Below are 23,628 nucleotides of genomic sequence, written 5' to 3'. Positions count from 1 at the left end.
ACTTTCTTACAGAGATGGGAATCGAACCCAGGAATCCTAGATCCCCCTTCCTTTTCCTATCTGTTAAATAACATTACTTATCTCCTCTTTTCTTTTCAGTAACTGCTAAATTCAGAATTCCTCTAATTCCAATTCCTTACTCAAACATCACTGATGAGGGGGAAAGCCTGTCGCCTTAATAAATTACCTTTGATGTATTTCCCCCCTTTGTTTTTCTCCAGGGTAGATAATGTCAGGATATACTTCAATTACACAAATGCTTGCAGGTTCATTTTGAACCCAAAATTTAGATTTTTTTGTAAAAACAAGATTTTAAAGCTACTAAGTGCAATTTAAAAAAAGTTTCTATTCCACAAAGCACCCTTTGAAAACAGTGGCTTTCTTTGTTTCCCCCCTTTCGTCGTGTGCAACCCCCACACTGCAACATTGGGCTCGTGGATGAGAACGCAAGAGGCAAATCCAATGTCATTGTCAGGGTAGTCTCGAGAGGAGACAAACTGCATCCGTGGTGAAACGTTTAAAATGTAAAAGCTGAATGTCTCGAACGCTTTCCATTTTGATAACTTCCGGTTCTGTTCGGATTACAGGAAAAGTGGTTTTTTGGGAAGCTATTGGGCCAAATCCTCAGCTGGTGTAAATCAGCCTCTACCTATTATTTCAATGGAGCGATGCAGATTTACACCCTCTAAGAAGCTGGAGGCCAATCTGGGTATTTTTCCCCTTTAAGTTGTAGCATGTTAGCAAACAGATTCAGAGGGTGAATTGCTTTCACATCTCTTTCCACACCTGTTCATGAAGTGGCCTAGTCTCTCATTCTGATTGCCACTTAGGAGAACTGGAAATCTCACTGATCCTTGTCCTGGAATTTCATTCAAAAGGCTTCATTGTATTCTTTTAGCAAGAGGTGCTCCAATGTACAGAAGTGCCCTTTGACAAGTCTGTTCCTCGATTCTTTCAAGTGGGCTTGCTGGAAGTTGGATATACCGTACCCTCAACAGGACAAAAATGAGAACCCCACTGGCATTATTTAGTGAGCGTAATGCCATGTGGCATCATGGGCCTTGGGGCGGTTAGTTTGACCTCACATGTTCTCTTTAAGAACCGGAAAGCTAAAATCTGGGAAGTTCTTCACAGCCAGTCACTGGGCGGAATCTGGTGTCTCCTGACGTATCCAATTATTTATTTATTTAAGCTGTGGAATAAACAAGTAAACCTCCGACCGTCCTGAGTAAGCAGTCAATTCTCCTCCATCCTGCAGCCGACTATCAAATAAAGTAATTTATACGTTTCTGTCCTTTTTGGATAAGCCTCTTGGGATCCCCAGGCACTGCTGCTATTCCGTGCGGCCGAATGGTACCGTGAGGTAAGAGGCTATGCTTTCTATAAAGAGAAAACTTTACACCGGGGAAAGCTTTTGAAGAAAGTTGGAGATATCACAGGTTAAGCTCTTGGCTGTGTGTTGTTCTCAGCTGGCCACTTTGCTAATTCCTAAAGGTGTTTGCGTTTAAACAAGGTTCTCTTTCGCTTTGATCCTTCAGTGATGTTAAGGTGTTCAATCTACAAAGTGACGGTTGTGCAGTAAAGACGGAGGTAGGATGGTCTAGCAGTTAGGGCAAGAGGCTGGGAGTCCGGACTCCTGGGTTCTACTCCGAGCTCTGGGAGGGAATGGTCTAGTGGTCAGACCAGGGACTAGGAGCCAGGAGTCCTGGGTTCTATTCTCAACTGAATCTTAACCTCTGTACATCCATTTTCCTATCTTTTAAATGAGGCTTTTTTAAAGAAGCTACTTAACCACGTTGGGAAAGCATGTTGAGATTCTCCACTGAAAGATGCTATATAAATTCAAAGCATTATTAGTATTTATTAGCTCACTGCAACATTGAAGCAAAAGACACATGTGAGCTAGTGAAGGGTTGCATTTGCATCCATACAGCTTGAGAAAGGACCAAGGAACATGAGATGTGTATGGAAAAGTCATTTTTGTACACTTACATACATTTCAGATGTCCTTCGGGGTAAATCTCCCTGTACTGTGTCCCCTCACCCCAGACCGCAGCATCAAATCCATTGCACAATGATTGGAAACTGACACCCATTAGCAGAGGAATAAAATGCACCCAAACGTGTTTCTGCAAAGCGCAAAACAGACAGACAAGAAAGGACAGGGTCAGGGTCCGCTCTTGCAGCCAGGGCTGGAGGAAGCCAAAATCAGCCTCTCGGCTGGGCTGGGCTCTGTTTGTTTTTCATGAGCAATGATGGAGAGTAGGAAGTGGTGCCAGACCCAGAGCCCTGACCCGAGTTCACAAGGCAGGTGCTTGATTACTATTATTATTGCTATTCGTTATTTATATTACAGTGGAGTCTCCTGGCCACAACTGAGATCAGAGTCCCACTGCTCTAGGTCAGCAGTTTTCAAACTGTGGGTCGGGACCCCAAAGTGGGTTGCGATCCCATTTTAATGGGGTCACCAGGGCTGGCTTAGACTTGCTGGGGCCTGCTGAAGCCCCATACTAAGGGGTGAATCCTGCTCTTCCCATGGCTGCAGAGGGCCCCCAGCAGTAGGACAGGTCTGGTGGGATTTGGGGAGGGGCTCTGCAGGGGTGCTTGGAACCGTGTCCTATGGGAGTTCCATGCATGTGGTGGGGCCCAGGAAGCTGAGGCCCTAGGCTCTCCTGTGCTCATCCCCATGGGAAGCATGCATAAGGGCTGCTGCACCAGAGTCACCTCTCAGGGTTGGCGCTGCAGCCCGGGGAAAGGATACCGCCTCATGTCCACTTCCCTGTGGAGCTGGCCAGGACCCAGTTTGACTGGTAGCTGGACTATCAGGGTGAAAGTGCGGCTCTTCCCTTGGGTGAGTTTGTAGACCATCTGAGGGCCAAGAGCTCCAGGAAGGTGATCCCTGTGTTTTCCCCATGCAGACGGGCTGCACCATCCCCGTGGCCCCCTCGTCCACTCCTGCCTGTCCAGCCCAGGTCCTGCCTGCAAGGATGCAGGGGATGGTGCTGTTCAAACGCTGGCTCGCTCTGTTTCTGCTCGCTGTTGGAGCTGGAGGGGCTCGGACTCCAGGTAAGTGGGGACTGCTCCAGGAGGGGCGTTTATTCCAATACGCTGCCTAGGGCAATCCCAATCCCTACAGGTAGGTGCTGATGACTCCCAGGGTGTACACCAATGAAGACCCCCGGCCCTACTCTATGCACAAGGAGGGGCAAGGGCTGGCGAGGGGACCCACAAAGTGAGACCCCAGGCCTTGCTGTCTATGTACACATGCGTGGAGGGGACTCCCAGGGCTGTACCCCCACGGGGACCCCATGCCCCATTTCATGTGTAAAGACAGAGGGCCAGATCCCAAGCTGCTGTAAATCAGGGGAGCTCTATTGACTTCAGTAGAGCTACCCCAGATTTACACCTGCTGTGGATCTGGCCCACAGGATGCTGGGGTGGGGCGAAGGGCCCCTGGCTCATGACAGTCCCTTAGTATTTTGGAACAGCTGTGAAAAGTGATCAGGGAGAGCATCATTTAGGATATATTTGCACTGCAGCTGGAAAGGAGTCTTCCAGCCTGAGTCACTGGGTATGCCTGCTCTGCGTGGCCATGGCTAGCCTGGGTCAGATGACTCAGGACCCTGGGGCTCCAGACCATGCAGGACTATGACATTGCAATGTAGACCTCCAGGCGAGCCCACCAGGGGGAGGGTCTCAGGGCTTAGCCCTGCAGTGTGAGCCCGAGTCAACAGACCCAGGCTCTGAGACTCGGCACCGTGCGGTTTTTCATCACAATGAAGACAGAGCTTAAGGCCAGAAGGGACCATTCTCTAGTCTGACCTCCTATATAGCACAGATCACAGGTCCATGCCACCTCCACGCTGAGCCCAACAACCAGAATTAGACCAAAGCACCGCAGCCCCCAGGAGACCAGACGATTACGCGACGCAGGCAGAGAACAGGAGGGACCGAGGTGCGCCTCCCTTACCCGCTAGCTCTGAGCTCGGCGGGCTAGCTGAGCCTCTGCTGGCACGGCAGCGTCCACACTGCTATTTGTAGCATGAGTCTGTCTGCCTGGGCTGGAGGCACGCTCCCGGCTGCGGCGCAGACGTGCCCTGAATGGTCCCGACGCAGGGGTGAGTCCTGAGAAGCCGTTGAACACCATGGGCAGGTCGGCGAGACCTTGGCACACGAGTCCCTGGGCGAGGGTGGGAGGGAAACAGATTCCGCACCCCGTGGGCTGCTGTGGAGATGTGGAGGGGGTGGTGGTGGTGAGTGAGAGGAGGCAGGGAGCCGGCTCAGTCTCCGTGTTCTGCCCTGCAGGACTGTGCCCCCTGCACCTGCTCATCGGCCTGGACGTCACTGATTACCAACAGTCCAGCCTGCACCAGTACCTGGAGGGCACCATCCGGGAGCTGTTCTCCCTGAGCAGGGTCAGCTGCGCCCAGCTCAACCTCACCCTGAGCATCCAGAGCGTGGACAAGGGCGGCGAGGTCCTATTCCGAGCCCGCCTCGCCAAGTACCAGCATGACACCTTGCAGCAGCTGCGCGTGGCGCACACCTTCAGGCGCTCCTACCTGAACCAGCCCTCCCTGCGCAGCCACCTGGAGATGAGCCAACGCCTGCCAGAGAGTAACAAGGTAGAGCCGCAGCTGGCCCAACAGCTCTGCATGGGCACATCCTGCAGGGCAAGGACGCTCGCTCAGCGGGCTCCCTTCCTCGGTTGGCTCTGGCCATTTAACCCCCTCGCTGCCAGCTCCCTGCTCAGCTCCCATTGTTCCACCGCTTTTTCAAAGGGGAAGGCTCCCAGGAGCTCAGCAGAGGTTTCACCTGGGTTGTTTGGCTGCCCGGGTCAGTGGTACCTGGGGCATTTGGTGTCAGCACAGCAGGTGCATCTGGCTTGGGCAGAATAAGAGCAGCTTTGCTGCCACTGGGTAGTGTTGTGTGCTCCCAGGCTGGGGGACCCCAGCTATCTCTGCCCTGGATCCTGCTTCCTCCGCGGCGGCCTGTAGGCTGATGGGCCCCAAACGTGTCTGTGCCCCAGGTGCTGCTCCTGTTTACGGACGGGTTGGACGATGATGTGAAGAAGCTGGAGGAGATGTCAGCCGCTCTGCAGGTGCAAGGTATGTGGGTGGATCACACAACTTCCTGGCGACCAGTGGTCATATCTGGAGGGGAAGAGGTTTTCAGAATGTTAGCCTGGAGCACAGTCAGACCTCAGGAGGGGATTGGGTGCAGGGGCATTGATGGAAGGTGGGGATCTTAGCACTGATTGAGCATGGTGTCTCCGTTCCCCTCTTATCCCAGGGACTGTAGTCCTTCACTACATTGCATCTGGTCTCATGATGCCACGTTTTACCATTGTCCCATGGTGCTGAGCTACCCTGTCACCATCCACCCCTCCCTTCTGAGGATCTCAAAGCACTGTACATACATTTAACTTAACCTTACCGTCCCTGTTCGGTGGGACAGTGTTATTGCCTGCACCCTATGGATGGGGAAACTGAGTCACGGAGAGGTTGAAAGACAGAGTCAGACAGGGAGTCATGTGCCGCAGGGTGCTAAGTCACCTAACCCACACCTCGCTGCAGTCGGTAACCTGTGTTTCCACCTGCTCCATATGCCACGCTGACCCCTGCTCTGGCCTCATTCCTGTCCTAGGCCAGCTCGACGCACTAGTGACTATCGCAATGAACAATGCTACCAACGTGGAAGAGCTGCAGCTCATTGAGTTTGGGCGAAGGTTCAGGCACAGCCAGCAGCTGAGCATGGAGAGCCCCGAGATTGGCTCTGTTTTGGCTCAAGAGCTGGTAAGGAATGGCCCTTCCCAGCAGGCTGGCTCGTGGGCCCAGGGGTCTGATCCCTTCTAGCAGAGGGCAGAGATACTTGACAAGATGGCCAGGTGGGTCTATCCCTTGAGGCAGGGATACTGACTAGCTGGCCCAGATGTCAAGGTTGCACGGAAGCTCCTCTGCTCTGAGGAAAGAAGCCTGATGACTGGGCTTGTCTTCCCAGCAGCGATCAGTCACTTGCTCTGTGTCAGCCTACAGCTCCCCTGCGCCTCGCATGAGACCCAAGGGGACTTGCTCTCTGGGCCATGGGACAGAGGTCCCCCTCCTGGCTGTGACTTTGATGCTCTGTCCCGCTGCAGCTGGCTGTGTCGGAGAAGAAATGCTGCCACCCGTGCCCCTGCACCTGCATTGGATTGCCAGGCTTGCGAGGCCCCCTGGGTGCTCCAGGGCGCAAGGTAAAGCGCTCGCTGAGGGTCGCCGGTCCTGGCGCTGCATGCATGGCTGTCACATGCAGCCTTCGTTTTAGGTGGGGAGGGGGGTTGTGCTGTTCCCTTCCAGTGCTTTGGACCAGGCTCTAGCAGGAGCGTGAGACCGTGTGTAAGACCTGGGGTTTGCCTGGCTCGCAGCCTGCACCCCCCCGCTCTGCATGGAGGTGACAAAGCTGGAGTTGTACGCTGGCCACTATCCACGTGCTGCACCAGTGTAAATAGTGACTCCTGCAGATGAGGCTCCAAACCATGTTTGGGCACAAACTGCTCTGCACGGTGTATCTGCACGAGTGGTATGACACCAGCAGAGCTTCCAGTGCAAAAACACCCTGCGCAGATGAGCCCGAGGAAAGCGCTTGTTCCCAGCTACATGCCTTTTGCACTTACTCACTGGTCTGAGAAGTCAGGATGCGGCGAGATGTTTGCACATCTGGATCTGCAGAGCATGGGGGAATGATATAAAGGCACAAGGGGATTTTTGTTTTCTAGGTTTCTGAGAAGAGTTTTTAACGTTCTCTTTCCCTTCCAGTTGGGATAAATCTCTTGGTGTCTCAAACTCCCATTCCTATTGGCCTTGCTGGGCCTATGTTGTCTGACCCAGCTGGCTGGTCTCTACACAGCTGGGACCTTGTTAACTTGGCCTCTATGTTGCCTGAGCTCTACCATCGGATGTTGTGTCAACTGGAGTCACCAGACATCGAAGCTGGTCTTAACCACTTAGTCATAGTGATTAATACTTAGCTCTTCCATACTGAGTGCTTTCCTCTGGAGATCTCAAAGCACTTTACAAGCATGATTGTTTTACTAATGGAGAAACTGAGGCCCAGAGATGAAGTGATTTGCCCAAGGCCACTAGACTGCACTCCATCCCAGGGTTGGAGAACCCAGGCATCCTGAATCACAGTACCTTCCTCGAATCATTATACACACTCCCTCAGAGCTGAGGATAGGAACCAGGAGCCTCGACTCCCACAGCCTCTCCTCTAACCACGAGAGAACTCCCTCCCCAAGTCAAAACTAGAACGCTGCGGCTCTGACTCTCAAATTCCTGCACAGAGCTGGGAAGAGAACCCACATAGTCCTGATTCCTGAGCCCCTTGCTCTATGCACTAGACAACACTCCCTCGCTGTGCCTTGAACCCAAAACTCCTGGCTCCCAGCCCTGTGCTCAATCCACTAGACCACTACAGTCCTGTCAGTGGAATCCCCGATTAGGCAGCTGCACACAGCACAGCTGTTACTCAGCCCAGACCCCCACCCCTCCCAGTTCTTAGGCCTCAGCACCACCATGTGAGCCAAAGAGATCGCTCTGAGCGAGCTGGTAGGAGCTAGGCAGAGCTTGCCCTCAGGCGCTTGCTTTAATTCTGCACTGAGGCTCCTGTGTTGTCTGGGGCTCACAGGCTGGGACTTTATGTCCTGCCGGGTCCTAGCATTCTGGGCACCGGGAAGGGAGTGAGCCCTAGAGCTGATGCGGCTGACTACTCCTCTGGAGGGCTCAAACTGGAAGCTAGTGCGTGGCACAGGCTGTGTCCCAGGGGACCTGACTTCAAATGTTCTGCTGTCTTGGCTCTAGGGGAGGAAAGGAGCCAAGGGGCTGGTTGGAGACCACGGGCACTACGGACACAGCGTGAGTAGAACTGCTGCCTACAAGGGAGGGGTGGCTGCTGCTGGGCTCCTTGACCCTAGGGTGGGGCCCACTGTGTAGAAATGGGTGTGTGGGATGTACCCCACAAACATGGATCACAGCCGATAACCTCTTTCAACGACAGAGACGCTGTGCACAGGGTGGGAAGGCCGCTGGGTGTGGCCGTTGGCATATACTAGTGATCAGAGCGCTGGCCATAAAGACCCGGCCCCCTCCCTGCATCTTCGATCAGGACAGCATAGGGGCGGGGGCTCTGGCATAGCTTTGCCACGCCTGGTGTGGACACTGGAGTTTGCACACCTTGTTTAGAGCAGCAGCAGGACAGCTTGGAAACCAGAGCAATCCTAAAGCCTGGGGATAGTACTGGCGCCGACACTCGTAAGTGTCCCATTTGCTGAAGATAGCCCTCTCACCATCTGCCTCTGGCATCCCCTCGGCAGTGCAGGCTAGAGTTCCAGGGGTGGAACAGATCAATCAGAGCCCATCTAATTCTTTCCTTCATGGGCCAGTGCAGGCCTGTGCCTGGAGATTCATCTACGCTGCTTCTAAAGTCCAAGCGATGGGCTCCCACCGCTTTCTATGCTCACACTGGCCCATGAGTCCGCTGCCCAATGGCACTGGACCCTCCCATGCTCACACTTGCCCCTTGCACAATCAAATAGCATTCACTGCTAGGGAGCGTTTCCTGATACTGAGCCTGGATTCTCCTTAGCTCAGCTATCTCCCATTGCAACTCCTGCTTGTACTCCCTAGACATTCCCCCAGCTAGACAAAGCCGGCTCTGGGGGACTCCCAGCCCCTGGCCTCCATAGGGATGTATGTGTTGCCTATTTCTGAAGCCCCCTTTTTTACTGGAGTGCTTGAAGGTCTCTCCTTTCCAACCCCAATTTCAGGGGGAGCAGGGACTGCGGGGGCTCCAAGGAAGCTGGGGAACCCAGGGATGCCCAGGCCAATGCGGACCCAAGGTAAGATGCCAGACCCAGCCTTGGCAGCTGCTTTCCCTTTGGTTCGGAGATTCCTCCACCTCACTGACTTTATCTCTGTGTCTTGCTTTAGGGACTTCCAGGATACCCTGGAGAGCAGGTACAGAGGCCTCACTGTTTGGTGTGTGTGTAGAATCTAACAGGCAAATACCACGTATGTTGTAGAGCAAACCTTAAGGTGAGCATGGCAGGGCTCAGCTTCATGGCTCATCTGCACAATAGCCAGGCCTGCTAGTCACATCCTCTCCCTAAACATCTCCCCGCACGTGGCACTCCAGGCACACTCCTCTGGGGCCAGGCAGTACAGGTGTGCCAGGGGAATCTGCGCCATCCCGGGCAGATGGAAGGCCAACACCCCGAGCTGTACTGTTCACCAGCCTCCAAATATCCACCTGCAAAACTGGTCGGAGCAGTGAGCCCCTCAGTGCCTGGCGTTTCCGGGGCACTCCTGGCTGCGCAGTGGTGAATGGCAGGCGAGGAGGGGCTGGACAATGAAGAGCAGCAGGGGAGGTGGCTCGTGGCTCGAACAGGAGGGGATGGTCCACAAGGCATCCTCTCTGCTGAGATGCACAATGTTGAGAAGGCCTGACCCTAACGGATGTGGCCAGGAAGGACACAAGCTGCTCCTGGGCCTGCTGCAGAGTGCCTGTTTACTCAGACAGGTCCCAGGTAGCATCCAGGACTAAGACAACTGCAAATCTCTTTCCAGGGAGCTCCTGGGGAAGCTGGATACGATGGCATCCCCGGGGAGAAGGTGAGCTGCCCAATCGCATGTCCTGCGGCAGAGCTGGGCAGCCCCAAGCCCCTGCACCACCCCCTTTGGGCTGCGCTCGCTGCATGTCCCCTGAAACAATCCACCCGATTAACCTCCACAGCTCCTGGAGAAATGACAATCCTCCGCCAGAGCCCGGCTCTCGGGGGCGAATGACACCAGCCTCCGCTGCTGGAGTTAAAACTCCAAGCCAGAGTCTGTGAAATCCATGGCCAGGCTCTCAATGAGCTCTGGCTCATGCCCTCTGTCCGGTGTCTCCTGGCCTCTGTGGGACAGGGCCCGCAGTGGGCACTCGGTCTGGCGCTTCCCCTCTCCAGGTTAGAGGGTCGGTCCCTGGAGCCACTGGAGCCCAACTATCAATCGTTTGAGCTCCCCCAGGGAGACCAGAGGGCATCAGCAATGACTAAAGCACAGCTAGGGTTGATCCCTATCCCGGATTCTCTCGTTCCCAGGGGGAAGCCGGCCTCTCTGGGAATCCCGGGAAAAGAGGATCCCGCGGGAGGCAGGTGAGTGGGCAGCAAGGGTGAGCAGGTAAAGAAGCCTCGGGAGGAGGAGAAGGTCTCGTGCCCACCTCCCCCGGCCCCATAGCATCGTGACCTCAGACCCCTGATCCAAGCATCACCCCACTCTGTGTGGCCCAACTCCCATTGTAATGCTGCTTCCCAAAGAGCCAACTCACCTTCAAGCGGGTGCCCCGGCAATGTGGACTCAGCAATAGCCTCCTGCACTTCCCGACCCTTCTGACGTTCTCCCCTGCTGGCTCCGCGCTGCTAATCTCTTCTTCCTGCCTTGATCCAGGGGCGGAAAGGCTCCCGGGGTCTCCGTGGCATCGCAGGGCCTCCAGGATCCCCCGGCAACACTGTAAGTGTGGGGGAGAATTGAGGGGAGTTAGCTCTTGCAGTGCAGACCCTGTGGGCAGTGACTCCTGTCTGCTCACTGGCCCTGGTGTGCAATGAGTTCAGTGGGTCTCAGTCTAAGTCCCTGAAATCACCATGGCATTTGGCACTAATTGGCCCACTGGTCGGTAGCCTCAGTGGAGAAGCCAAGGGCTGACTGGGCCACAGAGGAAATGGGGTGGTTTCAGAGTCGTGCTGGGGCTCACTGGTGGAGCAGTGTAGGGGGGAAGTTTGTCCTACTGTTGCCTATGCCCAGTGGATACATATACAGACCTTCCCCCTCCCCCCCCACCTCGGGCAGGGAACCTGCCCCTTCCACCAGCACTCAATTCGCCCAAGCTGTCTTACCCAGCAGAAAAGCAAAGAGCGAGGGAAGGCTGCAGCGTGCACAGCTGGGGTCCCTGGTGAGCAAAGGGGACGTGTTAATCCCAAATGCCCAGCTTCAGAGACAGCATCCCCTGTGCCATTCCAGAAAGGCACCGACCAGGGGCCAAGTGGACATGTCCCCCACACTGGCCACCCTGCCATGTGCAGCCAGATATTGCTCTAGGCAGAGAGTCTGGCTTCGCAGCCTAAGGGGAGAAATGAATGCTGAGTTCACTGGCAAGGAAGGGGATGGGATGAGGATGGGACAGCGTGTGGGCTCACCCCCTCTGACTCCGTGCTCCACAGGGAAATCCTGGGAGAAGCAGCCCCGAGCGTGGAGCCCCTGGAAGGAAGGGCGAAAGAGGCATCCAGGTAATGGCAATGAATCCGTCCCAACTGTCCGAGCTGTTAGTAACTCCAGACGGATGCTCCTAGACAGCCCTGTTTGCTGCAAGTCCAGATAAACAAAGGGGGGCTGCTGTGGTACCCTGAGCCATGCTCCGTTCAGAGCTTGCAAGCTGAACCGAACCAGACCTGGGCAGTACTTGGCTGGGAAACCTGTGAAGAAAATGCAGGGTCACTGTGCTGGCGATTCAGTAGGGAGGGTCTGCCGAGAGTGACCATGGGCAGTAATTTCTGCAGGATCAGATGTTTCAGTGTTGCCAGGCGGCCAGCGGAAAGAGGTAAGGCTGGAGCAGGAGCCAGGACAGTGCGTTGGCCCAACTAGCAATGGGAATGCACCCAGTCACTGAGCAAACAGGAGCCTGCTTCCAATACCTGCCTTGGGATCACCTGGGTGAGTCCTTGCCTGTGGATTGGCTGACCCCTGGTTGAATGGCATGGGGCCTATCACAAGACTGCAGCTAATTGCCTCTGACTCATCATGCTTGCTGGCCCAGGGATGACTCATCAGGCTGAAGCAGGTTCAGGCTCAGAGGTATCACAGGTGTAAGCCAGAGATCCTACCCGTTAATGGCTGGTCATAGGAAGCCTCCTGGAGCTTTTGGTCAGAGTAGAAATGTTAATGCTGGCCAAGCCCCTGGGTGGGAAATTGCGTCCCACAATTTCCCTGGTGTAGGGCATTCATCTTCCCTTCCCGGCCCTTGCCTGGTGTATCATGGTGCTGCCAGGCTGTGTTTGATGGCAGGTGAATGGATTTTTGTCTGAGGAGACTGCACAGTCTGTTGGTAGGTTTGCAAAGGTGCAAGGTGGCGTGGCTAGGGGAGATCAGTGGTGTTTGCGGAGAAGGGGAGTTCTCTGGATAATAATGGCGAGGTATTTGCTTCCTCAGGCCGCTCCATCCAGAGGAAGGGGTTGCTCCTGGGAAGGCGTGCAAGGCCTGTTAAACGGTGCAGTGGGGTCGGAGAGCCCCCTGGAGAGCAGGGGAGCCAGTTCTCCCCTTGTGCCCCATCCACACCAGAGCACGGTGCCGATTTTGCACAGGTGTAAATGGCAGCACAGGGCAACGCAATGAAGAATCAGGCTTCTTGTGAGGGGCTGGGAGAGGAAGCTTGCTGGGGAGATCTCCCTGTGCTTAACGAAGGAAGAGACCCAGGGGAGGTGGCAGTGTGGGACCCCTGCCCAGTCTGCAGCCCACCCCACTTGGGGTCTGCAGGGGGTGGTGAGCTGGCTCCGTGGTTCTGCTGCGATCAGACCAGAAGCTGGACACTTTCATCCTAGGCCATTTGTCACAGCTTTGTTCTGCTTCTCTTTCTGTTCCCTTCACTGAACAGGGGGCCTCTGGTCCACAGGGCAGCCCTGGGCCACCTGGGTCACAGGGGCCAACCGCAGATCCGGTATGTTTTGCTCTCATCCTGTGCGGGATGTCCACTTCCTGTCCTAGCCCCCTGAACTTCCCTCCCCAGCCCCCAATGCCTCCAAATCCTGACCGTTAGCCTGTCACTGAGACCTCAGCCCCTCGCCAGGTGAAGGTGGGCAGTTGGCCCCTTCCCTAACATGTGTGTCTGACATCAAGGCCCAGCTCCTTGTTCCATTTCCATGGGGCAGGGGAGGCTGGGAGGGACTGATCTGTAGCTTGTACAATAAAGCCATGAAGGTCCTGGAGTATCTGAGCTGCCATCCGCTTCTGGAGCCTGCTTCCTGTCTGCTGGGAACTGGTATAATTGCAGGCAGGGTCCCCTCTTGAAGAGCCCCTCCCTGTCTTTACCTATGTCATGCATCCTCCTGCCCCATGGAGGTCTGTCGTCACAGAGCTGGGCAGAGCTCCCCACTGAGCCCTAGATTTCAAAGTGGAGTCAGGGCTGTGCAAATAGCACCCCAGGAGCTGGGTGAGAGCTCCCCCAGGCCACCCAGCGCCCAAAGTCTGGCCCTGGGATCAGAACTGGCTGTTGAAACCGTCTCTCTTAGTATCTCAGTGTTTGCCCAAGGCCACTGGACTAAGCAGTGAGGGCGGGGGTAGCTTTGGCCTCCAGCATAGCATGAGCCTGGCTGGCTTGAATAGTAAAGAAACAATGTGTCTTTTCTCTCCAGAGCACGTGCCTGAAGGGGCAGAAAGGAGCCCAGGTGAGAACTGATGAGTCCCTGTTTCCACCCCCCCCCCCTCCATGGGAGGGAAATATCCTTATCCTCAGTCTGCAGATGGGGAAACAGGCCCAGAGAGCAAGTGACTTCCCCAAGATCACAGCAAGTCCGGGGGATTGCTGGGGCTAGAACCCAGGCTCCTAGTTCCCCTCCTCTGACCGGGTGGTAATAAGCCACTTCGGAGGAGTTTTTGTCTCTTCCAAAGAAGAAATTCTAGCAGAGCCAGTGGGTTGTTTTCCACCCCAGGTCAGGTTAGGTTGGCCGGCTTTAGGGGTGGGGAATGCCCCGACAGAGTCCAGGCTCAATGCCTGAGCTGTGTGGCAAACCCAGTCCCTCTAGATCCCGGTGGCAGAGTAGCCTAACAAAGGCCATCCCAGCCTGTTCAAAACGAGCTGCCTGCCTTTGGGACTCTCTGACCTGGTGCATCCTGGCTGCAGGATGCCCCCGGGGGGGGGGGGGGGTGAGACACTCACTCCAGTCCCTCATCTGCATCTAGACTGACCCTTCCTGGTCTCTCCATAGGGCAGGAGGGGCATCACAGGTGCCCCAGGCACTGCTGGGGAGAAGGGCTACCAAGGTGCACAGGTGAGGCCAGCTGGATCCGCCCTCGGGCGCCTGCCTCGGACGGTCTGCCTGGGCTTGCGCCTGGAGCATCTACATTTCCCCTCTGCTGCTTCTGTTCCAGGGGCTGCGAGGTCTCAGAGGGACAAAGGGCGTCGCGGGTCACCCAGGGTGCCGTGGAGCTCAGGTGCCGGCTCTCGACTCCCCGCACTTTACAGGTGGCCAGAGATGAGGACTGGGAAATGGGGGAGTGGTGCTTCTGCTCAGTCCCTCCGGTGCTGGGATCCATCCCTTCATCCCCCAGCCCCAGCGGGGACCCAATGGTGTTAGAGGGCAGAGTGTGTTCTCTGTGGTTTAAATGGTTGCCTTGCATTGTTCATGTTTCCCCAGGGACACATGGGTGTTTGCTGCAGGCTCCAGGGCATTGCTCTGCAAGTGATGAGCCACCTCTCCACAGGGCCCTGTCCCTGCTGGAAAATGGTCCTTCTTGGTAAGGACTGCCCTGTCCACGCCAGCTGGGGCTCTAGTGACATGACTGCCAGGCAGCACTGCCCTGCCTGTGCCTCCTAGCGGTGGGTCCTCCTTGCATCTCCCAGCCTATCACCCTAGCAGGTGGAGTGAGCTGAGCTAGTTGTTGGGCATTGCCCCAGGGCATTATATTTAGTTCCTCTTATGCCAGGGGGCTGGATGGTCCTGGCACCAGAGGCGTTTTCAGAGCTATCTTTGTCTTTTGCCTAGGGGCTTTCTGGAGATGTGGGCTCCCCAGGAAACACCGGCCCCACTGGTTTCCAGGGTGAGAAGGTCAGTGAGATCACGGTGTATTGCATAACAAGGGCATGCTGCAGAAATCTCCCCGCAGGTTCTCTTGACTATTGGGTGCGGCTCTGTTTGCAAGAGCCCTGCAGAGCCCTTGCCTGGTGGCTAAGAATGTGACCCCTGGCCCAACGAGTGTGTGGGGGTGAATTAATTAGATCTGGGTTCAGGTGGGGAATCCCGTGAATTTCTCATTCCCACCCCTGAAGGTTTGCCTGGGCACAGCATCCCCTTTCCTGCCCTGTTGGTCCATTAGCACTTCCCCTGAGCTGGCAGTCTTCTTTCTCTTCCAGGGGCAGGCTGGAGCAAGAGGTGAAAAAGGAGACACAGGGTCTCTGGGGCCCAAGGGGGCACCGGTGAGTTGGGTGTGGGGAACATTGGCATTGCTCTGGAACCGGTGTATTTCTCATGGGGCTGGACTTGGTCAGCCAAGCATCCGAGAACGGGAGCTCTTGGCCAGAGGCCACTGTGGATGGAAGCGAAGGTTCCCTCCCCTCCTTTTCAGGACCCCTCTGTTCTCCTTTGAGACCCAAATGACTTGTGGGATCTCTATTGGGAGTCCCCTCCCAAATGCATTGCAGCCACTCAGCACCAGTGCAGAGGGACCTAGGACCTGAGTGTTGGGTGAAGATGCTCCTGGTATGACTCTGGCTGTCCCTTAAGGAGGGGATGCATGAGAAAGAAAAGTCACCTACATTCCTGGTCCGGCGTGCCTGGGAGAGGATCTCCAGGGCCCTTTGCAATATGGTCCCATCCTGCCAACTTGATTGTCCCCATGCAGACCCCAGCAAACTGGGGAAATTTACAGGACAGGCTGGCACTTTCGGGCTGGGCTGGGACTGAGGTACTGTGGATGTGCAGGTCCTACAGTAATTATGTGTGTTTTCTAGGGGGACAGTGGATGTGATAAACGAGGATTTCCAGGGAGGAAGGGCTCAAAGGTAATTGCTGCTGCCGGCAAACCAGCAGCATTCGCCCCACGTGGGCAGAGTCCATTCTCCTTTCCCCACCCCCTTGCCCTCCGCACTTCCACTGCTGAGCCTGATTCTGGTCTCATCGACACTGGTGTAAATGAGCAGTTGCTCCACTGAAATCATGAAACCAGCAGCCCCGGGCCTGGAATTCTTCACTTTGCCCTAAACAGTTTCAGCGCAGGGGAAAGCTGTTCCTGTGTGGGGCGTGTAAGGAGCTTTAGGATCCTACCAGCTGAAGGTCACTGTGTGGGCATAAGGTGCTTTATTCCAAAGGCTTGGGCTGGTGATGGAGCGATTCACAGAGGAGCCCCATTCCCCATGGCATTTTGGCTGCGGATGGGAGCTGAGTTCCAGCCTCCCCATGGTGACCCCCTGCAGCATGAGCTTTGCCGGCTGCCCTGTGATCGAAGGGCCCTGCTGGGATCCGTTCCCTGGGTGCATTCACTTCTCTCCTGCTTTCTTCGTAGGGGTACCGCGGAGGCCAAGGAGACCCTGGTGCTCAGGTGAGTGGAGAGCCAGCGGTTCCCTCTTTGCTCAAGAGCTGCCTCCGTCAGCCTGTGGCTACAGTGGGAAGGTGGCGGTTTAGCATTGTCGTTTCACGGTGACTGTGTCGGGACTCGGGATAACTACCTAGGGTCCAGCAGCACTTCCATGTTATCTGCCAGCTGCCCACGAAAGCTTATGCCCTATTAAATTTGTTCGTCTCTAAGGTGCCACCAGTATTCCTCGTTCTTTCTGCGACTCTGTTGCTCAGCACGGGCCGTGGAGGCAAGGTTAGCACGGAGGGCATAGGGGACCGGCGGGGATCTCTCAGGGCAGACTGGGATGCACATGTGTGAGGGGACGTCCCTAAGGGACAGGCAGTGGCTTCCTCTCCCTCAGCGCTGGTGCCTGACCCTGCCTGTCTATTGCCTTCTATTCTCAGGGTGAAAGAGGCGACAAAGGTGGCAGGGGGGACAAAGGTTGGAAGGGCCTGCATGGATCCAGGGTGAGTACAGTGCTGCCATGGCCTTCGAGCCAAGTCAGGCTTCCTTCTCAGGATGGATCCAGCACATACCCAGTCTGCCATACCACAAAAATGCCCATCTCTTCCCCCAGTGCCAACCCTCACCCTACACCTAATGCCTGCCTGCTGTCTTGTTCAAAGCAAGATTTGCCGTGCAAACCCAGCTGGTCATATGTGAGCAGCCAGCACTCTCCACAGGAAAGCATCTCTGACCCGCCTCTGCTTCACACACCCATCTCCTGCTCCCAAGTACAGCGCTAAGGAGGGGGGCCCTTTGCCCTGGACTGTAGGTGCTAACACAGCAGCCTAGGCTCTGGAGTAGGGGGATGGGGAGAAATGGCACCTCCTGCTGGCTGAGTTTGGCTGGTGGATCTCATTTTTTCCCTGCCTGTGGTGCATGGAGCTATCCACAAGGGCTGTTTCTCCTGTACGCTGTTTTGTGCTGACCTGCAGGTTTGTATTCACTAAAACTGCCCCCAATCTTTCAGGGGCCACTTGGGCGAAGGGGAGACCAAGGGCTGCATGGAAGCATGGGACCTCCAGGAGAGATGGTAGGGTCTTGATGCATGGACTTCTTGGTGGGACTGCATTTGGAGGGCTGGGGAAGTGGGTCTGGGGGCATAATCAGCCAGCGGTTGTGTCTGGGCTTGTATAAAAGGTATGGATGATTTATTTTGGCTATTAATAACCCAGCTCTTCATGCCGAGATAAGGGTCACCAAACCTCATGCTTCAGGGCATAAACTGATTACCTGCCAAGGTCAGGAAGAAACTCATGTCCAGCATGGCCCTGATTGGTCAGGTGTATCAGAGGTATGTTCCTCTGAGGAACTGGATATAGGCCGTTGCCAGAGGCAGGAGACTGGCCCTGGTGGGAAAATTCTCCCATTCAATAGGGTAAATTTTATCTGCCTAAGTAGGTGTTTGGTGTGCGTGACAGAAAGTGTGTACGTGTGATGTGTGTGGTGATTTCACTGCTCTGAGTCCTCTGATGCTTTCTCATAAGGTTTCTCACTGCCTTTTCATTCTTTATTTTTCCTTTCTGCTTCAAGGGTCTGAAAGGTTTACCTGGAGTTCCCCTCTTTACGGTAAGGGGTACTTCTGTTATGTAGTGTCTCTCTAGCTTGGCTGTGTGCCCGTTGGGTGGGTCAGGAAGGGCGTGTGATGGCTTGGGGGGAGTGCTACCGCCGCCATGTACAGTAGCCTCTTCCCTCTGGTGCTCCCTGCCATAAGAAGTTGCTATTCACTCTTTAAATCCGCACCAGCTACCCCTGACTCTCACCACTTGCTGGGGGGCGGGCAGCTGGCTCACCTTCCAAGCTGACGCATCTCTCTGAAGGCCCATTCCAGCAGGAGGAGAAGCTGTGGAAATGGCTCTCCTTTGAGAGACAGGGTGGAACAGTATTTAGCAGGGATCCTCCAGCACAGCCAGTTGTGTGCTGGGTGTTTGTGTCCGCATGAGCTCCTCCACACCTGGGGGAAGCTGTTTGTGGAGGGGGATGGAACCCAAGAATTGCCCTGCACACAATAAGGTTGGATCAAAGTCTGAAAAGGCAGCAGACGGTACAAGGTCATAGTTTGAATGATCATATGCAGGTGAAGCTTGGTTTATGGGCAGAATATGGGTAAGTACCACCCAGAAAGTTGCCCCCCTGGTGGAAATACCCCAAGGATACAAGATCTTATGTTAGTTCAGTCCTGTGAATGACTCCCATCCCTTTGACAGAAGGAGCTTGCAAAAGACCTAAACACACAGAGGAACTTGGGTCTAGTTGGGTCTATTCCATCACAGCCTCTGGGGTCAGCTCAGTGGCCCACAGGTCTCCCTCCCGGTGTCACTTGAGAGAGCTGTGGAGGCAGAGGGGGAACCCCATTGGCCAGGAAAGAAAAGGCAAGGAACAAAACTAGAACTGACTCCGCTTCCCACTCTTCCTTCCAGCCCTGTGAGCTCATTGCCTCCGTCCGAGAGAACTGTGGTAAGTGTTCGTTCAGTTCTGCCTTCTTTGTGAGGAGCTCGCAGAACAGGGGATGGGAGGTCTGCCCTAGTGAGAAGCACAGGGAAACCAGCAGCATGAACAGACAGAGGGGTTGGGCGTTTCGGCGTTACAGATGGATATGCTGGATGGACGGACGGGTGGATAGATGTGGCAGGGACAGAGGGACATGCTGGGTGGGTGGATGGATGGACAGTCAGATGTAGCAGGGACAGATGGGTGTGTAGAGGGATGGACAGATGTGGCAGGAACAGAGGGACATGAAGGGTGGGTGGACATGCCAGGGACAGGCGGATGTGCTAGGTGGGTGGATGTGGCAGGGACATTATCGGATGTAATGGCTGGTTCATCCTGTCCCCTGCCTGGCTAGTGGTAGTAACTGGCTCGCTCTCTGAATGGGCAGCGCTGCCCTCTGAGGAGGAGGGCTCTGTGCCCCTCCAATGCGCAGCTCCAGGGACAGACGCCATGGGATCTTTGCTTTTTCCTTCTCTGTGCAGACCCCGACTCCCTGGCCTGCCCGCTCTTCCCCACCGAGCTGGCCTTGGTGGTAGAGAGGTCCGCCAACGTCACTCCCGCCGAGTTCGGCCGGATGAAAGACGCCCTGGCCTTCCTGCTCCGGGACCTGCGCATCTCCCAGGGCAACTGTCCTGCCGGGGCCCGCGTGGCCCTGCTGTCCTATGCCTCCACCCCCACCTACCTGCTGCGCTTCACCGACATGCAGCAGAAGGGGCCGCTCCTGCGGCTGGTGGGGGACCTGTCCTATGTGCGCTCTACCCAGAGGGGCCGCCTGGTCGCAGCCATGAGGTTCGTGGGCCGCAATACCTTCAAAAGGGTGAGGCCAGCCTTCCTGGGCAGGAAGGTGGCAGTGTTCCTGACCAGCGGCCGGGGCCAGGCCCAGGAGGGCATTGGCAAGGTCGCCCTAGAGTATGTGGCCCTTGGCATCATCCCGGTGGTGGTAACCTTCAGCTCCCTGCCGGGGGTGGAGCAGGCATTCCAGGTGAGCGGGTTGGGCCAGGGAACAAGACTGGTACCTCCCTTGTATGGGGCCAGCCATACATTACATAATGCTGGGTTTTTTCTGTGATTTCCCACCCACCCCCAACCCACTCACCCCCTTGTATCACTGAAACAAACACACTGTCACGTGACATAAAGGACCCATCCACCCCCTACTGCATAATGAAACTTATGGACAGCCCCTACCCCCACTGTGCCGAGGGGACCCAGTGTGAAGTGCTGGCACAGCCCATGCTGTGTCCTCTCTGGTGGCTGGTCCACGGTAGGACAACAACCTACTAGAGCTACCAGCTCAAGTGGGGGAGTACTGCACTGTGGTGCTGGAGGTCCTGGGTTCCTGCTGGCAGCCCATGGAAATGGGGGATCTTCAGGGTTGTCACCTCTAAAACACTGTCCTCTGGGGTAAGCTGGCTGCCTCCCCTTGTGCTAATGGCTTTGGCCAGGTTGTGACGCACTGGCTTTGCACATCTCCATGGACGTTTGGGGATATGTTCGCAGCCTGATCTCTCAGGAACGTCCCCCAGGCTTGTTCCCTGGTAAGTAACCGCCTGGCTCGGGGTTGCAGGCAGCCTGGCGAGAGCCGTCGCTTGCACCTCTCCTGACTGATATGTGCAAAATCTCATGTGTGGCTGTTGGCAAAAGGCAAGATGCCTGTAAAAAAAACAGGAGGCCCCTATAGCCAGGCTTGTGCTGTGGCACCAGGCTGGAGGACTGGATGGGCGGTTTCTTGGCTCTTCCCCACTGCCCGACGGGGTCTGCTCTGTGAGTGCGGAGGAAGAGTCTGCTCTCCCAGGCTGGGCGGTAGCTTTGTGACTCTGGAGCCTGCCCCCTTGCACTCCGTTTCCATCATGGCCGCTGGGCCAAATCGCCCCTCATTTACACCCTGTCCGTCTGCCTCTCCTGCCAGATGGACGAGACGTTCCGAGTGGTCCAGCTGGCAGCTGCGGACTCGTCCCGGGATGTGGAGGCGCTTCGGGAAGCTGTGTTCCTCTGCACGCTGTGCTTTGGTAAGGGGCTTTGCTGCTCCATGGGAGTCTTGGCTTGAAGAGCCTAAGAATCCGTCTATACGGCAACGAAAGACCCGTGGCCCGGCCGCAGATGACTTGGGGTCGGGCTGCGGGGCTACAAAATTGCAGTGTAGATGCTCGGGCTGGAGCCCAGGCTCTGAGGTCCCATGTCGGGGGAGGGTCTCAGAGCCCAGGCTCCAACCCAAGCCCAAATGTCTACACGGCTATTTTTAGCCCCAGGAGCCCAAGTCAGTTGACCCAGGCTCTGAGACTCAGTGTTGCAGTTTTTTATGGCGATGTAGCTGTACCTTCGAGGACCAGAGGGAGTCCTAGGGAAGCTGAGATACACCTGCAGGCTCTGTTATTTCCCCATGTCCTAGAGGCCCTGCTCCAGAGCTCCCCCTTTCCCTTCGGTATTGGCCTGGGAAGTTCAGCATCTTACGACTCCAACCTGGGCATAGAGTCTTTCCCAGACCCCTCTTACCATGCTGCTGTTGAGCTCATTGCTGTGAGACAGGAGCAGTGGAAAGTGCTTTGGGATCTTTGTAAGAAACACCCCCAGCGCACGCATGCCGCAAGGGGAGGCGAACCCTTCCCCGCCCAAGGTCACTGCCAGTTTTCCTGCTTGACCCCGTATCTGGTGATCAGTTAAACCTGATGAGCAAGAACCAGCCAGCCAAGCATCTGAGAGAGAGAATGCTCAGTGACATCTCAGAGCCCTGGCCCACCCCCGTGTAGTGTCCCATCTCCAGCCATGGCCATCCACAGACTGATGGATTTGTCCTCTCCTCCACAGCTAGGGTAGTGCTAGTCTCTCTATGTCAGAGAGATTAAGTGACTTGCCCAAAGACTCCCTGGTAGAGCCAGGAATTGAATCCAGATCTCTTGAGTCCTAGCCCAGAGCCGTAACCCACAGACCACCCTTCCTTTCCCCCTATAAGTGATATCACAGTGGATAGCTTCCTGCTTGTGGGCATATTTCAGCTGTTGCTTCAGGAAAGATGCATGATCACTTTCTGTCCCTCCCAGATATGTGCAAGCCCAGGAACTGCACGAAGGAGCCCCTGCTGCAGAACCCGCGGGGGCTGGACCTGGATTTGGCTCTGCTGGTGGATAACTCCCCACTCGCCCTGCCAGTCGGGAGCCTGGGGAAAGTCACCCATCTCTTCAGCAGCATCCTGGACCATTTGAAGATCTCCCCTTACCCTGAGCAGCCTGACAGTGGTACCAGTGTCTCCCTGGTGCTGACGGGGCCATCGAGGGCTCACCTAGCTTCTGGAGAGGTCTTGTGGGAGTTTCCTTTCACCCACCATGGCTCTAGAGAGAGGATCAAAGAGCATCTGCAGCTCTCACTGGTTGCCAGGGAGGCAGCGATGCCGGCCAGCCAAGCCATGGCATGGACCCTGCGCCAAGCATTCTGGGAGAGCCCTTCACGCACGCTACGGGTGCTCTTTGCTGTGGTTACCAGGGAAACTGACCTGTGGGACCAGGAGACGCTGCCAGAGCTGTCCCGCTTTGCCCAGTGTGGGGTGTTTGCCATGTTCATCCTAGCCCTGGGCCCGGAGGGGGCTGGCAGGCAGGAAGGGATCGTGCCAGAGTTGCTGGCTTTTCCAGCATGGAGATACCACTTCCTGCGGCTTGGCTCAGTTCAGGAGCCGGAAATGGAGTATGCAGAGAGGATGGTTCTGGGGTTCCTGAGGAACCTGCTGGGTGAGTGACAGCTGGGGCTTGAGGATGGGGGAATTCCCATCTGCCATGGACACCACAGCACCACCTCCTCGTCCAGCCATGGCACTGACTGCAGCAGTCATAGACAAAGGGAGAAGGAGGGTTTGTCCAATGACCCATCAGCAGAGACTGACTCTGGGACCTCCTGCCCCACAGCATATGCCGCTATGTCTTGAGCTGAGGGAGTAACCCCCGCTAGCTGGTGGCAGTAGTAGGCAATTATCTTCTATATGAAACAGCCACTAGAGGGGCCTGTGACTCACGTAGCCTTTGTCCAAGTGTAACACGCTGGCTTTCTGAGTGCTCCAGGATGTAGAATCCAGGGCTGAATATAGAGGGGAGGCAGCGATCCTCACAAAGTAGGGGGCTGGACTGGCTGGGAGGCAGAACGGAGGCCTCGCTCCTTCCCTGCCTGATTGTTGTGCTTTACAGTGGAAAGCCGACGGCGTCCCCTGGAACACACCAGCGCTCGGTGTCAGATGGCACTCTCCCCCACCAATCCTAGTGATATGCCTCCACCGCCAGTGACCCCGGATAGGTGAGTGGATGGCACACATTGTTTCTGCCTTCCTAGACCCCCTTCTTAAGTGCCTGGAACACAGCAGGGGACTGTACCCTGGCCAAGCTACCCTATGGCTGCACTGCAGGCTGGAACCCTTGCATCTCTGCACTCATGACAGCTGGTCCAATGGCTAGCCCAATGGCAAACTTTTTTTCCTCTACTGCTGGGGAAAACATGGTTCTCCAGGTATGGCCTCTAGTCCCCAGCCAGCCAGGTGAGTCAGTAGAGCACCCTCCCCAGATCGGCAGCTCCTAGGAAGTACTGGCTCCAGGAAGCGGGGGCATAAGCAGAACACAGGCTGGCATATTAACAGGCAGGAGCTGCAAGCGCAGAAAGAGCAATGCTTAAAATCAGTGGGGACCTGGGAGGCTGAGGGAGGAGGCTGGGAGGATGCAGGAGTATCTGCATTCCTTACGCTGCACGCACCATTTGTGGGGGGTGAGGCTGCATTCCAGGCTCCTGGAATTTTTTCATTAATACAATGAGACGCTGTATTAATGGA

The 23,628-nt window shown here is 55.8% G+C and overlaps 1 protein-coding gene and 1 long non-coding RNA gene across 3 annotated transcripts in view; one reads left to right on the top strand and one right to left on the bottom strand.

Annotated features, from left to right (window-relative positions):
• Positions 1-23,628, top strand: part of LOC122463871 (collagen alpha-3(VI) chain-like) — a 29,882-nt gene that overhangs the window by 2,662 nt on the left and 3,592 nt on the right. Inside the window, exons 3-30 of one of the 2 annotated variants that reach the window (XM_043536379.1) lie at positions 2,919-3,066; positions 4,306-4,622; positions 5,027-5,105; positions 5,644-5,792; positions 6,134-6,229; positions 7,836-7,889; positions 8,801-8,872; positions 8,964-8,990; positions 9,600-9,644; positions 10,115-10,168; positions 10,461-10,523; positions 11,231-11,296; positions 12,658-12,720; positions 13,415-13,447; positions 13,988-14,050; positions 14,151-14,213; positions 14,765-14,827; positions 15,133-15,195; positions 15,730-15,780; positions 16,281-16,316; positions 16,739-16,801; positions 17,308-17,370; positions 17,871-17,906; positions 18,758-18,794; positions 19,310-19,809; positions 20,737-20,836; positions 21,866-22,546; positions 22,997-23,102. In XM_043536379.1, coding sequence (XP_043392314.1) covers positions 2,988-3,066; positions 4,306-4,622; positions 5,027-5,105; positions 5,644-5,792; positions 6,134-6,229; positions 7,836-7,889; positions 8,801-8,872; positions 8,964-8,990; positions 9,600-9,644; positions 10,115-10,168; positions 10,461-10,523; positions 11,231-11,296; positions 12,658-12,720; positions 13,415-13,447; positions 13,988-14,050; positions 14,151-14,213; positions 14,765-14,827; positions 15,133-15,195; positions 15,730-15,780; positions 16,281-16,316; positions 16,739-16,801; positions 17,308-17,370; positions 17,871-17,906; positions 18,758-18,794; positions 19,310-19,809; positions 20,737-20,836; positions 21,866-22,546; positions 22,997-23,102 — 3,122 coding nt within the window. In that variant the 5' untranslated portion in view covers positions 2,919-2,987. Of the gene's footprint in view, positions 1-2,918; positions 3,067-4,305; positions 4,623-5,026; positions 5,106-5,643; positions 5,793-6,133; positions 6,230-7,835; positions 7,890-8,800; positions 8,873-8,963; positions 8,991-9,599; positions 9,645-10,114; positions 10,169-10,460; positions 10,524-11,230; positions 11,297-12,657; positions 12,721-13,414; positions 13,448-13,987; positions 14,051-14,150; positions 14,245-14,764; positions 14,828-15,132; positions 15,196-15,729; positions 15,781-16,280; positions 16,317-16,738; positions 16,802-17,307; positions 17,371-17,870; positions 17,907-18,757; positions 18,795-19,309; positions 19,810-20,736; positions 20,837-21,865; positions 22,547-22,996; positions 23,103-23,628 lie in introns of those variants that run through there. The other variant, XM_043536380.1, reaches the window with a different exon arrangement.
• On the bottom strand, positions 1,510-11,731 carry LOC122463872. Its single transcript, XR_006287541.1, has 4 exons — positions 11,207-11,731; positions 10,342-10,521; positions 3,971-5,150; positions 1,510-2,129 (listed from the first exon to the last, which is right to left on the bottom strand). It is a non-coding gene; the product is annotated as an uncharacterized LOC122463872 (long non-coding RNA).

This window comes from Chelonia mydas, chromosome 26, assembly GCF_015237465.2.
Source record: "Chelonia mydas isolate rCheMyd1 chromosome 26, rCheMyd1.pri.v2, whole genome shotgun sequence".
Classification (NCBI taxonomy): domain Eukaryota; kingdom Metazoa; phylum Chordata; order Testudines; family Cheloniidae; genus Chelonia; species Chelonia mydas.
Note: the sequence above shows the minus strand (reverse complement) of the source record. Positions and strands in the feature narration are given on the sequence as shown.